At 40.5% G+C, this 14,262-nt stretch overlaps 2 protein-coding genes across 5 annotated transcripts in view; one reads left to right on the top strand and one right to left on the bottom strand.

Moving 5' to 3' along the window:
* The first annotated feature begins 4,453 nt into the window (after positions 1-4,453).
* LOC146512848 (testicular acid phosphatase homolog) lies at positions 4,454-14,239 on the top strand. The gene is made up of 12 exons (XM_085170159.1): positions 4,454-4,594; positions 5,069-5,202; positions 6,276-6,371; positions 7,304-7,390; positions 8,348-8,494; positions 8,733-8,831; positions 9,738-9,833; positions 10,275-10,407; positions 10,641-10,723; positions 10,838-10,944; positions 11,197-11,378; positions 11,588-14,239. The coding sequence occupies exons 2-12, from the start codon at positions 5,113-5,115 to the stop codon at positions 11,695-11,697; spliced, it is 1,230 nt and encodes a 409-aa protein (XP_085026285.1). The 5' UTR covers positions 4,454-4,594; positions 5,069-5,112; the 3' UTR covers positions 11,698-14,239.
* Positions 11,893-14,262, bottom strand: part of LOC146512847 (myosin-binding protein C, fast-type-like) — a 28,210-nt gene continuing 25,840 nt past the window's right edge. For all 4 annotated transcript variants that reach the window (XM_085170154.1, XM_085170155.1, XM_085170156.1 and 1 more), the window contains 5 exons: positions 14,099-14,238; positions 13,041-13,200; positions 12,515-12,651; positions 12,241-12,427; positions 11,893-12,046 (listed from right to left, as the gene is read on the bottom strand). In XM_085170154.1, coding sequence (XP_085026280.1) covers positions 12,024-12,046; positions 12,241-12,427; positions 12,515-12,651; positions 13,041-13,200; positions 14,099-14,238 — 647 coding nt within the window. In that variant the 3' untranslated portion in view covers positions 11,893-12,023. The remainder of the gene's footprint in view (positions 12,047-12,240; positions 12,428-12,514; positions 12,652-13,040; positions 13,201-14,098; positions 14,239-14,262) is intronic.

Raw genomic sequence — 14,262 nt, 5'->3', positions numbered from 1 at the left:
AATTGTGACATTGTGTGCTATCAAAATGTTTTTCTATCTGATATTAACAAAGTGTTTTCTAAACTTGATATATATTCAGAGGATGTGTTTGTGCATGAAAAGAGTTCCTAAGAAAAGGTGGATTGTCTTTTTATTTGTATCAAAAGCATGGGATTTTTCTTGGTATTTAAAAAGATGATTCATGGAGAATAGAACAAACTTACCTCTCCAGATTTCAAAAATGCCCTCCCACCCATTTTGCTTATTCTCTGTTTTTCCTAAAGATGGACGTTTTTGTCCTGAGGGGGTTAAGAATATTGACAACAAGAGTTACTGACTGAGTAGACAGTCAGGTTGTTGACATGCAGCAGAGTACTCCAGGTACCTAACAGCCTAAGCAGTCATACATGTTTGTGGGTTAAACGATACATATTTGATATGATATATTTGTTTCACTCAGGGCTGATCTACTGAGTTTTGCACAAGCAGTCAACATTTTATAGAGGAAAGGGAAGGATGTGGGCGCTTGTTTGCAGGCCACATGAGCTTTGCTGCTTGCTTCACATCTTTACATATTGGGAAATTGATGCAACACTGCTTTGTTCTGTTGGCTTACGATATATATGAAGAGATAATGAGATTGTGTTCTGTTCTGATTGAAGGGGATGATGACATCGATACGAAATAGCTGTGGTCTTCACATGGCTTCTGTGCGTGATCTACACAGATACATCTTTGTCTAATGGGTCGTTTGACCTGCACCAGTTTATGCTGATTGAATCACAGTGAAATAAGCATGTAGCACATTGCCAGCTAGATACACCAGGTAGGATTCTAGTCTGTTTCCTTTTTCTTCTTAAGAATGCCTGAGAAATGATTGAAACTAGAGGCGACTTCTATAGAAAAAAAACAAATGGCCAAGCGGACACAGTCTTCAAGCATCACTTTGTGCACGACATCAGTGATCATAAGAAACATACAGAGAAAATAGATTCTTAGTGACATTTATGCAAATGAGACTGTGGCATGTGAGTCTGCACCCAGCATGACGAGAGGGGAATTCACCATCACTTGGCTGCTCTACTGCTGCTGCTGCTGCTGCTACCATTAGCATTAGCATTGTTCACACATCCCCTCATCTTAGGCCGCTTCCACACCCCTCCTTCTCATCCTCTCTACCCCAACTCCTGACCGTGTCTCCACCCTCCCAGCACCACCACCCCCACCCTCGTCTCTGCCTGCCTCTGCGTCCTCTCTTTCCTGTTCTCGCTGCAGTGTTGCTATAGCAACGGAGAAATGTGGGAATACCTCCGTCCTTCAGAGAGGGGGATGGAGGAGGGGTAGGGGGGAGATAGAGGCAAAGAGGAAGAGGATGGGAGAGAGACGGAGAGTTAAGCGGCAGACAGAAGAAGAGACAAGAGCAGAGGAGTGGAGGGAAGACTGTTAATTAAAAGACAGACAGAGAGGGGCTGCGACTCACTGAATGGACACCATTGCCTGTCACTGAGACTCCTGACTCACTTAGTGACTCCAACCGTTTGTCCATCTCCTCTGGCCCCTAAAAGCAACCCCCCCCCCCCCACACACACACACACCACACACACTACCACCACCCTCCCATTGATATTCAATCTCTGCGATGAAGAAGATGCCACTGTTATCAGGCTGCAGAGGGGTGTGGGTGTCTGTGTGGGTGGGGGTGGGTTCGACTCAGATGGCATAGTGTCGCACAGCCATGGCGTAGCTTCACGCTGAGCCTTACGCACGCCATTTGTTTGACGATCCATGTGTTCTGGATGTCTCCATTTGTAGTGAGGCTGCAGTTTCCATGACAACGCCCAGACTAAAATAGCACCCCCTTCCTCCCCCCAACCCCCACCACCAGCTCTTCTCTCATACACTCATAACTGTTCATTCCTGATCTTGAGGCTCGTTCTAGATGTCCCATACTGCTCGTCTCCATTCATCATATGGACTGAAGCACTAATACCGCCAACACCATCATCAACTACACACACACAAGTGCGTACACACACACACATACACACACTCACACATGCACGCGCATGCATACACGCCACTCATCACATCTCCTCCCACCTCTTATCTCCCATTTTCAGTCTCTCGGTCGCCCTGCAACAGATTCTGTCAACACGCATCAGCCTCTGCGTTGCCATGGCGACGGTCTTGAAAATCGCTGCAATTATTTCAACAAAGACAAAATAAAAAACGAAAGAAAAGAAGGAAAAAAAGGGAAAAACCACACTATAGCCACTCGGGGGAGAGGGAGGGAAACTGATCGAGTGAGAGATGTCTGCCTGTGTGTATCTGTTGGTGCTTTATGTTTATGAGAACAACAGAGGGAGAGAGTGTGTGCGTGTACATGCATGTTTTGCGACCCTTCAATGAACCAGTGTGTGAATTTTAGCATTTTTCGAACAAATATGCAAATGTGGTGATGTGATTTTACATTATATATGAGTTTCTTTTGGCCCCATATGGTAAAAAGCATTTATTATCCTCCACTAAAACCCCTAAATGGATATGCAAATATATGTATATGTTACTGTGAGATGAGTGCAGGTGGACTCGCTGACCCATTTGTAAAGGGGTGCTTTTCAAAGCCAACCTGTACCAAAGTCTGTATCACACACATGTTGCCCCCATGCGTGTGTGTCTGTGTTTGTGTACCAGTGAGAAGATTACTGTGTAGTGCTGTGGTGTGGAATTGAAAGGGTTAAACAGATGTACACACAGACCACTGCACAGTATCAGAGTTTTAAATTAGTTCCGACATATGCTGAACGTCACTGCACATATACGTTTTAAAAGCCAGCATTAATGTTGCTACAATGGACTTTATCACCAGTTCTTTAAGGTAAAGTTCTTTAATGGTTCCCATGCAGAACATTAAAAGGGACCAACAAGCAGGCAGTCAAATAAAATGTTCTTTAATGACTTAGAGAAAAATACAGAACAAAAGGCTCTGCAGAAACATGCAGAACTCTCAAGTGTCTCGCAGAGTTTCCAGAAAGGGAACAAGGAAACCAGGAAAGCAAATAACCAGGAATAAACAGGTAGATCACATGATGATATGGAAAAGATTGAGGGAAAACACGCAGATTACACACTAGGGAGAATGTTAATAAGGCTCAGGTGAACTGAATCAGACGCTAAAGTGGGTGTGAAGAGAACAAAGAGAGGAAGTAATAGCACAGAAGCATGTGAAGGAATAACCTTTAAATTAAGAAAAAACAGAAAAGAATAAAGTCGCAGAGAAACAAGAAGACAAAGCGAGGCGAAACATGGAAAGCAGAGAAAAAAAGTAAAATACTCGAAACATGAGGGCAAAACCAATTACACTAAGGTTACAAGCTAAACTGTGGCAACAGTTTAGCTTTGTACTTTAAATCCAGTGTGTTTCTGTTAATACTGCGTAACACTGTAAAAATTACTATAAGGCAAAGAGATAATAATACCTGATTTTTTGTCTTCTTGAAAATAAATCCCAGTCTGTATTAAAAGGACAAAAACTAACAGCATTTTAGTCTTTGCATAAAGTACATATAATTAGCATTGCATACATATGCAACTGAAGTGGCATTGTGATAAAATCTACACAAGCCTTTAGAAAACACTTTAGTGAACTATACAAACAGAAGAATAAAGATATAAATTATCACCAGCTAAAAGCAGAACTGGACACATTTAATCTTCTTGTTGTTTTAACTAAGTACGCGGGATTCTCGCTCAGTTTACAAGCTGCCAGTTATGCTCTTTTTTTCTTTGCAGATCATTATCTATAAAACCTAATTTAGTATCTAAAATGTTACTCTGACACGCCACCTCAGTGAATACTTTAAATTGCTTGTTACAAAAGATGCTATCTTACACTTATCAAACATGATGGCAACGCTGCATAGCTCTAAATCTTTACACTTACTAATCCCATTGTATCTCATAAAGCTACTTTGATACTAACAGATACTTACATGTGTGCCATGTAAGGGAAAACACTCCAGGCCCTGTAATTTTAGGGCAAAACCAACAGTGGATGACATAGCAAGTTATAATGAGTGTTTGTGGCTCTGGGCCAGTGCTTAAGTGAGGACATGTGTGTTTACGCATGCAGGAGTACAATTTTAGAAGCCAGGTGGGTGCATCTACACTTTGTCATGCTATTGTAAAGCATCTAAATGTGGGGGTGCTTTTAAAGTGAAATTATCCACACAAGGGCCACACGTTTTCATAAGATCAAAAGCTGACACAAAAATGCCTGCCGTGGCGGGCTGTCATGTCATGTGCGCAGCGGGGAATAGAAGGAGACAGTGACTTGGACTCCAGTTGACAATGGAGATAGACTGGGACCAATAATCCCAGAGGAGAGGTGGAGAGAAAGAGAAAGACGGAGAGAGAGAGAGCGACACCCACGCAAGGCCAGGTAGGGAGGCTATAAAAGCACTGCCTAAATTTACTGAAACATGCACTTAGTGTCAGCCTGGGTGTGAGTGAGGATTTGACACACCCACCCACACACACACACACATATATATATATCTATATGTCTGCGAATCATTTGTACTACAACACCAAAATATGTGAACAAGCAGCTGAGGTAAGTGCAAATCTTCATTTATATTAGAAAAAAGCATTTTGTTGCATGCATGAGCACGCTGCGTATTGCGTTTTAAAGTTTTAATTAATGTTTGAATCACAACATAATAATAATTTCTCTTAACTGGAAAGAAAGAACACTATTATCAACAGATCAGTGGCTCAGCTTGTTAACAGATTATGGAAATTTACTGAAAGTGACTTCAACTTTTAAGAACAAAGAAACCTAAATTTAAAAAAAAAATTGATTTCAATGATTATGTTACATGCTTAGTTGATTCCTCTTATCATAGTCAACATGTACTTAGAGTAAAAATATTATAATAATAATATAAACCATATGCTAAGATCATGATTGGTACACAAAGCCCACTTTATCTCCTTCACTGCACTGTTTCTGTTTCTTTTTGTTCCTTGATTTAATGTGAAATTGTGATTTTATAGATTAACTTTCTTGATACTTTTCCTCTTTCAGTGAAAGAATTTTGTAAAGCAGGTGACGCTCGACTAGCTGAAAAGATGCAGAAGTTGCAGAAGAGTTTGGGCTGTTTGTTCCTTCTCTGCTGCATCTGTTTGACTGAGTGCCGGGTGCTGAAGTTTGTTGTAGCTGTAAGTTCCCCCATTTGTCTCTCTCTCTCTCTCCCCCCCCCCCCCCCCACAAGATGTTTGACAGCATTTCTTTGTTGAATCCTGTGATTATTATATAATCTGGAAGATACTTTGCTGTGCATGGTTACTGATTGCATTGTAGTTTTCCTGCCCGATCAGTATTATTGTTTTTGCACTTTTTTGCGTAACAAAGGATTACTTTGAGCCTAAACTCCAACAGTGTCTAGCATATCTCTCCCACACACTGCAGCTTTATACATAAACCTCTTTACATAACACCTTATTACCCAACTGAATGATTTAAGAAAAAGAAATCACACTATTCTTATGATTTGGCATTTTATATTTTTTATTTTTTTGTATCCTTTAAAAAAAAAAAACTAACTTGTATGTGTATTTTGCTTAAGTGCTTTAACCACTTACCTTGGGACAGCATACTATAAAATTATATATCTGCTACATAACTATTACGGCTTAACCAACTGCAGTAAAAGTGTGTTATCAGCTAAATCCACTAAATTCCTGCTAGTCCTCAGCAAACTCGTATACAGCTCCACTGAATTTTATTGAGTTTAGATTCACAAATCTTTGTTTTTTGGGTTTTTTTTTTAAACTATTATTTTTAGTTATTGATTTAGTTACTTTACATACATAAAAAATTGTTATGGTGTTGTGCAGCAATTATATTCAAAAGCCTTTGGATCTTTGCTGACTTGTGTTTGTGTTATTGTGTTATTTTTATGACGTGTTTCACTCGAGTGGTTTGTAAAATTACTGTGGGATCAACAAGAGTGAATCAGATGTGTGCACAATCCCGTTAATTCAACCTTTCTGTTATGTCACGGCTCAGAAAGTGAGCTGTCAGGTAATAACACTAATGCAACAGTTCTAACAATCGTGCCTTGATGACATCATCAGAATGATACTTGTGCCTCAAATCCTGCCCACGCTGTCCACAGTCACAGATCTCTATTTATTACCTCTGTCTCAGGGTGATAATCTTGTTTAAGTGTGCAGTGTAATGCTAACACAGCAGCACGGCATCATGTGACAATATCTGTTTTGCTGTTCAGGTGTTCCGGCACGGAGATCGATCACCTATTGAGTCGTATCCCAGGGATCCATATGGGGAGGAAGTGTGGGCTCAGGGTTTCGGACAGTTGACTGAGGTACTTGATTTGTCATTGACATTTTGTTTTGTTGTTAACAAAACACGTGAAGAGATTTTGGGTGTATAAACCGAATTGTCTAATAGTTTTACTCTAGCTCTTATTTTACACAAAATCATTTGGGCTGTGGTACGGAGGCCCTACAGTGCAGAAGAAAAGAAAATTGTAGAAATTGCAATACAGCATTTTAGAAAAGAGAAGAATAAAACAAAATACATAATAACAGCATAGCAAGAAACAAACAACAAAACAGTCAAAGCTGTTACTTATCTTAACAAACAAATTAGAAAATAACACCAAGAGAAAAAAAATTAAGTTAACAACAATACACAAGAATATTACATAAACCTTAAAAAAAACAAAAAAAACCCACTGACATTTAAAATTAATAACAAAACAGAAAATTACATTTCAGTAGTTTACAAAGTATGTCCTTTCTAAATGTTTCTAGTTTTCTCTTTAATGTTATTTTGTTTTGCGCTTTAAGGCCACCACACTTGGACTGGAGTGACACAGTTCACTAAAATAAAGGTGAAAAAGTAAAACAAAAGAAAAATAATAATAGAGACTTTATGCTTATAATTTGCCAAGAAATTCATAAACAGGAGGATCACAGGCTTAACACAATGAATGCATCACTGTACTTCAAAAACTGCGAATTCATTTACTTAAAATCCTTCACTATAAAATACACTTTTAACAGACTTCGGGCTTTAATTAAATTCCTTCCTCCTGTGACTTTGCTCTGTTGTCGGGCAATTAGCTGCTTTACAGTGTATAAACTCATTATTTTGTCTTTGAGAAACACTGGTAACGGGGTAAAAGTTTCTTATCTATGTAAAAAGGTTGATTAGGACCATAAATCTGCAGCGTTTTCAGTCAAAAGGTCAAATTCTGCTAAAAATGTAAAATGCTGGCAATTTTCCTTCCAGCTGGGCATGAAACAGCAGTTTGAACTTGGCCGGTTTCTAAGGAGGCGTTACGGAAATTTCCTCAGTGAAGACTATAACAGCAAAGAGGTAAGTGTATCTGTGTATGCAAACACATATGTTTATGTGTGTGTTAATTGCTGTTTCCTTCCCCATCTTTGTTTAGGTGAACTCTGTTGTGAGCTGCCTAAGCCTCTTGTCATGCATGCCCTGTAAAATCAAGTGAGCGTACGAGCAGTCACCATCTGTCACGTCTGTAAAAACATACAATAAGTTAATGAGCCTCATTTTGGTGAACTTACTGTCATGACCGTGCAGTGTGCTAAACATGGGAGGGTAATGTAGCCAGTGGGCTTCGTGTAAAGTACAGCTGTCAGCAAACATGCAGTTTCTGTGTGCTGGATCCTAAACATACTGACATTATAAGAGATTTTTAATTTCTTTTTTGCCTCTGCTTTGTTATACTAGTTACCTTCCTTTTTCTCTTGCTTTAAGTGCTCGTCTTTCTCTCTTAAATAAAACACAATTACCACAACTAATGACAGCTGTTCTCAGAACTTATCACTGACAATCTCTTGCCTAAATCTCAGTGAACTTGTGCCATACCTTTTCGCGTGTTGCCATGTCTGTTTTACTTTCACAAAAAGGGGGCAAAACAGAAGCACTCCTGGTATCACAAGAACATCCAACCTTATCTGCTTGATTTACGATGTGTAAAAACCTGATAGAGAGTGACAGAGAGCTATAGAAGAGGGAAGACTGATGTCAGAAGAGATCACAGCAAGACAGATTGTCCCCCCCTCCCCTTTCCTCCTCATTCATTTGACTCTTCTATGACTCTTTGGGTTAAGGAAGTACCTCAGTTGACTTGGGATGACTACTGCTTGCAAAAATAAAGGGAAAAACTTTAATGAGATTTCTAAATGTAGAAAAGAAACGTAAGCCTCATTTACCCCAGAACGCAGCGCATAGTCGGATCAGTGAAACCACTCCAGTACCAGCATATGAATGCTTTTTAATGCCATGTTCTCTCTGTGATTACAACAGATATACGTGCGGAGTACTGACTACGACCGCACTCTGATGAGTGCCCAGGCTTGCCTTGCTGGGATGTTCCCCCAAACCAGACCCATCATGCCCCAGTTACTGTGGCGGCCTATTCCAGTGCACACCATCCCCAGAGCCCTCGACAAGGTGGGCTGCTGAGCCACATAAATATTTTCTTTTCACAGCAGCAGCCACGCAAAGCTGATTACAAAATTGTGTAAATTATTTTGGGCTTTTCTCTGTAGCTCCATGCGGCCATCTGTGTGCAGGCCAGCTGTGATTCCCCACAGTGTTAAAGTGTGAAATGAGCATACATTTGTGCCCACAAGAAGTACCTGGAGTTAATGTTCATTATTTCCACTGATGTTTAACTGCTGTTTTAAAGTTGCTGAGGTCTCCAGGTAAAGACTGTCCAAGGTTCAGCGCTATGATGACGGAGACCTTCGAGAGTCATCCCTACCAGAAGTTCCTTAAAGCTCACCAGGTAAGACAAAGGCCGTCTCGACACAGCCAGACAGACCTCTAAATACACTGTTCTGTAGCCCATCCTCGGCATCTGTTCAGTGACGTGAATGCTCACAGCCTAGTTTGTGTTCAGCATTTCTTTTCCGTGAGTCATGTGCCTGCTAACCAGTGAAAACTTGTTTGTAACCCCGTTGTTTAATATCATCAGGCTTACCCAATCAAAATTGCTGCAAACAAAATTGTTTCCCTACCTCAGCCTCTCCTGGTCTGCTTATCCCGGCCCTAATTTGTAAATTAACTCACATGCTGAAATGCCTATTTCAGTAAGTATATACTTCACAGTTGTTGATGTCAACGTAATCAGCACCTCTAGTAGACGTGTTTGTTATGCTGAAGACATCATGTCCTCTCAGTGATTTTCTCAGGCACGGTGACTCCAGTGCCTATGAAAAGCTGCACAGTGCAATTTCTCTCACATTCTCAGAGACACTAATTAACGGTTAGATTGAATTAGATTAAGAATTACAATAAAATGGTTTTAATTAAATGGAGTCCCACGTGCGGCCTATTAGGGTGATGTTTGAGATCAGGCCAGGGCATCCTGCATTGAATTTTAACACCCTCTGCTGGAGGCAGAGTACCTGCAAGGTATATACACGAACCAAACTGGTGCCATGTATCACCGTGTTATCTGACCAAAGGTTAAACTTACAGTCATCGCCACATTAATGAACTACTAATGCTAATTTATGCAATATTTGATTATAAATCCCTAAAATAGATATCTAATCAGTGTGCCTGGACAAATATCCATAAATAAATGGAATGTCACTCATAAAAATGGTAATTAAACTGTTGTGTTCCCTTGAGCCTTATTATTTAAAGAGTTTAAACTGATGTCCTTATTCTTTTCTTCCCTGTGCAGTACTTTGTGGAGGCTCTCTCCAACCACACTGGCTACCCCGTGTCCAAGCTGGTTGGCAAAAAAATATGGAGGGTCCACGACACTCTTAACTGTGAGGTATACTTTAAAGCAAGCCCACAAATATTTCTGCTACCTGTATTATGCACATTACAAGCTGCTACAAAACCCAGATGCAGAGAAGTGACAGAAAAAAACACAAAAAAGGAACAATAATGTGCTTTCGTCAAAGTATCTCCAGAGAAACAGAGCGAGGGTAGGAGTGCGGGGAAATCACTTTATACATACAGTAAAATATGAATGGGGCAACATATTGAAATGATAATTAAAGCATAATGAGATGGGTGGATTCTAGGCCAGGTTGAATATGTTCATTCAAACTTGCAAAATGAGCATCTGTTATCTTCAGACTGGTGCTAAAAATAGACGGGATAATAGAAACTATAAAGTACGGCCATTTAAACCTCGTTTGCTGCCATGTTGTATAATGTGATTATTAGCGTAAGGCAGTGCCGTAATGAACATTCTTCTCTTCTGCAGAGGATTCATAACTTGACTCTGCCACGCTGGGCCACCCAAGAGGTCTTGGACACCCTGAAGAGAATAGCTTCCTTTGAGGTCATGTACAGCATCCTCAGTCACAAGCGAAAAGAGAAGGCCAGGCTCTCGGGAGGTGGGAATTCACATTAGAGGCAATTAATTTAGAGCACTCAAGAGGAAAAAAAAAAGAAGAAGCTCTGTTTATCTCATGTGACTGCTGGCCGAAGCTTTGTTTATTAGCACATATGAGCTAATGGGACAAAGATGATTACAGGGCCAAGACAGGATGCTCAATAAGGTCAAAAGGATTGTCTTGGTATGTGAGAAAAATTAATTTGCACTGTTGACATTGTGGTAATTCACCAGGGGTCCTGCTGAATGCCATCCTGAGGAATTTCTCTAAGGCTGCAGAGCAAGGGAGCACTCTCAAATTCATTATGTACTCAGCTGTAAGTGCATTGCTTGTGTACGAGCACACATTTATAATCTGCTGTGTAAACTGCTGCTTGATGTACTGTATCTCCTCGCCTTCTTATTGCTGTGGTGCTTGTTCCTCGTTCCAGCATGACTCTACACTCATCACCCTCCAGGCAGCTCTGGACGTGTATAACGGGCTTCTTCCTCCTTACGCTGCCTGTCAACTCTTTGAGTTCTACCAGGAGCATGATGGGTAATGACTTCCTTCCAGTTTTATTTCCTGCACTATTCTCTTTTGCATATTCAAGCACACTATGTAGGTCAGATGCCCACCACATTTTGAGGTATCGCGGTTTTCTGTTTGGATGCACCGAGCAAATACCTTTCCTTAGCGATCTGAGGAAATTTGGCATGAATATGTGAAAGCATCACATAATACAAATACATTTGCATAACACTTACAGATGTGTGTCCTCTCATTGGATTCGTCCTAATAATTACCCAGATCCTATTCTGTGGAGCTGCACTACCACAATGACTCTCGGAACAACCCCTACCCCAACCCTGTGCCAGGATGCAACGGGTTGAGCCCTTGTCCTTTATCCTTGTTTAATGAGCTGGTGAAGGACGTACTGGCAGATGACTGGCAGGCCGAGTGTGGGTTTAAGACAACATGGTCAAGCACAGGTGAACAAGATAAAGTTTACAATCTGTGTCTATGTCTGTATTTGGTGTTGCCACCAGGTTTCTCTGCAACATGTTTATTATTATTGGGTGGGGGGTGGGGGTGGGGTGGGGGCTTGTCTGGGATTATTCAGAACAGACTGCCTCATTTAAACATATCAAGGCTTTTGGATATTTGCCATGTGTAGCTAAACAGTTGTTGTCTCCCACAGGTACCATAACAGCTCTTGCAGTGGCTGTGGGACTCCTGGCGGTGGCGCTTTTATTCAGTATAGGGGTGATAATCCTCAGGCGGAGAGGACAGTACTCCAGGGAAGTGTAGCAGAGATGATTGACACACTTGTACCATGAAATATATAAATATAAAAATGCTTCCCAACTAATGTTCAATGTAATATGATCGTGATAGGTATTGTGTGCTTGAGCAGATTTGAGCCTCCATAAAGAATACACAATATACATAAATAATCATGAAATAATTTTTTAACAGACATAAAATGTAATCAGAATAAACAACTTTTACAGCAAGGATCACTATATTTTATTTGATTCAATCTTGACAGTGTGCTCTCCTCATTGTGACGTCCACTGCTTACATTCACTGTTTGGCTCATAATTTGAATTTCATCTTCGTTGCTGTCCAGTTTCTCACTTCTCTGGCTCTTTGTAAACTGTGAAAGAACAAGAGAGATAGTGGTTGTCAGCTTTTGTTAGATTGGAGTCCAAGTGTGATGGCAGTCATTGTTTTGTTGTAAAGTGTTTAGCAGAACCATCAAGACTCATCCTGTCCTAAAATAACCAAAGTTCTTCCTGTTCCTTCATCTGTCCTCCTCTACCCGCTCAGACGGTTGCCCAGTGTTCTTACCTCGGACATCAAGTGTGCACTCCACTTCATCCTTGCCCAGGTCATTGACAGCCATGCAAGAGTATTTCCCTCCATCGAAGGTGCTGGGCTTTCGAATGTTGAGGGTCAGAACTCCTTGATTGTTTTGCATCAAGTACTTGGGATCCTCCCCAATAATCATCTTGTTCTTCATCCAGACAATCTTAGGCTAAGATTTGAACAAGTTGAGTTAAGAAAGCTAAAGCTAAAACTTCTTGGCTAATTAGGGGACTCAATTTTTAACATGTGCTTTTACCTTAGGAAAGCCTTTGACAGCACAGCTGATGGCAGTGCTGTAACCAGCCACAACACTTCTATCCACCAGCGGCTGAGTAAACTTGGGAGAGCAGCACATGTCTTTCTCCTTGTAGGGCTTTGATTTGAGTTCCAAGCCTTCAGAAGAGGGTGGGAGGTAAATCAGGGAAAAAAGGTTGCAGAAATCAGAAATGAACTGTATGAACTTAAACATGCAGCTCACATCTTTAAAAAGAACAACAAAAATACAACTTTGCCAAATATAAAGTACTTCTTTGAATAAAATGCAGCATGAATATATGAAATCAAAAGTTTACTTATTTATTAAATAGTAAATCATTAAGGATAATATGGTTGGTATAAACTGAATATATACCAATCAACTAAAGACCAAACACCATTGGAATAAATGGCTTACACTGTACTTATAACTTGGCTAACTTAGATGTATTTAGATGACTTAAAAGCAGCATTTTAGGCCTAAATATGTGTTCAACTGCATGTAAATATTGGAAACACTGTCATACCTGTTTTGGCAATCACAGCCGTGTTCTTGCTCATGCGCGGCTCCTCGCTCAGGCCACAGAGATTTTCGCTGTAGATGCGGAACATGTATTCATTGCCCATGACAAGATCCGAAACTGTGCAGTTTGCTCGTCTATTGTGCTCATAAACAGTGAACCATTCCTAGAAAGAGAAAAAAAGTGATAATATTATATTAAACCACAAAAATCTCCCACAAATCTAGCATGGAGAACAAACCAAGTGTTGCTAAAGGTAAAAGAATCAGCGTTTGGTAGCTAATGTTAGCAAACCCAAGATTCAGATTTGGCTCCTTCTCTGATGCAAAGACGACAAGAGTAAGCAGGATTGGCCAGAACAAATCAGTGAATCAGATAAATAGCATGTTATTCTGTAATTCTCCATAAAGCACAAATAAATATGCTTTTGTGCGAATGCAGCCAAAGCACACACTTCCTCCTGTCAGCTGTGATCTCTCTGTTTTGAATGCATGAAGCAGGTTGGTCAAACAGACTCGCAAGACCTGCAGCTCTTCATAAATCCACTAAGCTATAAACTGTTTATATAAACAGATGTCTGCATAATCTGTAGGCAGGGGCCAAGATTTCTGGTCTGCTTGTATATCACGTTCTGTTGACCAATCATGTTTGAGCAGGCTTTGGCAGCATGCCGATAAAACGGTCTATGTGGAGAACAAAAGAAAGACCACATTTGTTAAAAGGTTTTATTTTAACTTGGAGTTAGGAATAATCCTTGATTGCAAAAGTTAAAAATTAAGTTAAACAGTATATAACAAATATCTTAAATAAGCAGAATGATATGTAGCACAATAAAATAGAATAGACCATGCCAAAAGAAACTAATCTGAAACCACAGTAGATGCAACAAAGTTAAATAAAAACGTGAATAAAGTAAGAAAGCAGTGTCCCTGCAGGTAAAGTGAGTCATGAGCGATGATTCAGAGAGATAACATCCTGCGTAGTATACAGGTCCTCGCTGGACATCTTGGCAGGTGACTGTGGCGCTGACGAAGACTGAAAACACCCCCCTTTCCCTTTCTCACCTTGGTCTTCATGTCTGCCTTCTGGATAGTGTATCCAGAAATCTCACAGTTGCCATCATCCTTGGGGGGCTCCCACTCAAGTGCTGCATTGAAGCCCCAGACGTCAGTTGCCTTCACATTCAAAGGTGGCCCAGGCTTGTCTGTTTGGGGTTAAACTTATATTA

The sequence above is a fragment of the Neolamprologus multifasciatus genome, chromosome 8 (assembly GCF_963576455.1).
Source record: "Neolamprologus multifasciatus chromosome 8, fNeoMul1.2, whole genome shotgun sequence".
Classification (NCBI taxonomy): Eukaryota; Metazoa; Chordata; class Actinopteri; order Cichliformes; family Cichlidae; genus Neolamprologus; species Neolamprologus multifasciatus.
This window is presented reverse-complemented; position numbering and strand designations above follow the sequence as displayed.

Bases quoted from the DNA above. Each gene is read 5' to 3' on its own strand.
- LOC146512848 (XM_085170159.1), top strand. From the start codon at position 5,113: ATGCAGAAGTTGCAGAAGAGTTTGGGCTGTTTGTTCCTTCTCTGCTGC. The intron at 5,203-6,275 runs GTAAGTTCCCCC...TTTGCTGTTCAG, and splicing joins TGCTGAAGTTTGTTGTAGCT to GTGTTCCGGCACGGAGATCG. The intron at 6,372-7,303 runs GTACTTGATTTG...TTTTCCTTCCAG, and splicing joins GTTTCGGACAGTTGACTGAG to CTGGGCATGAAACAGCAGTT.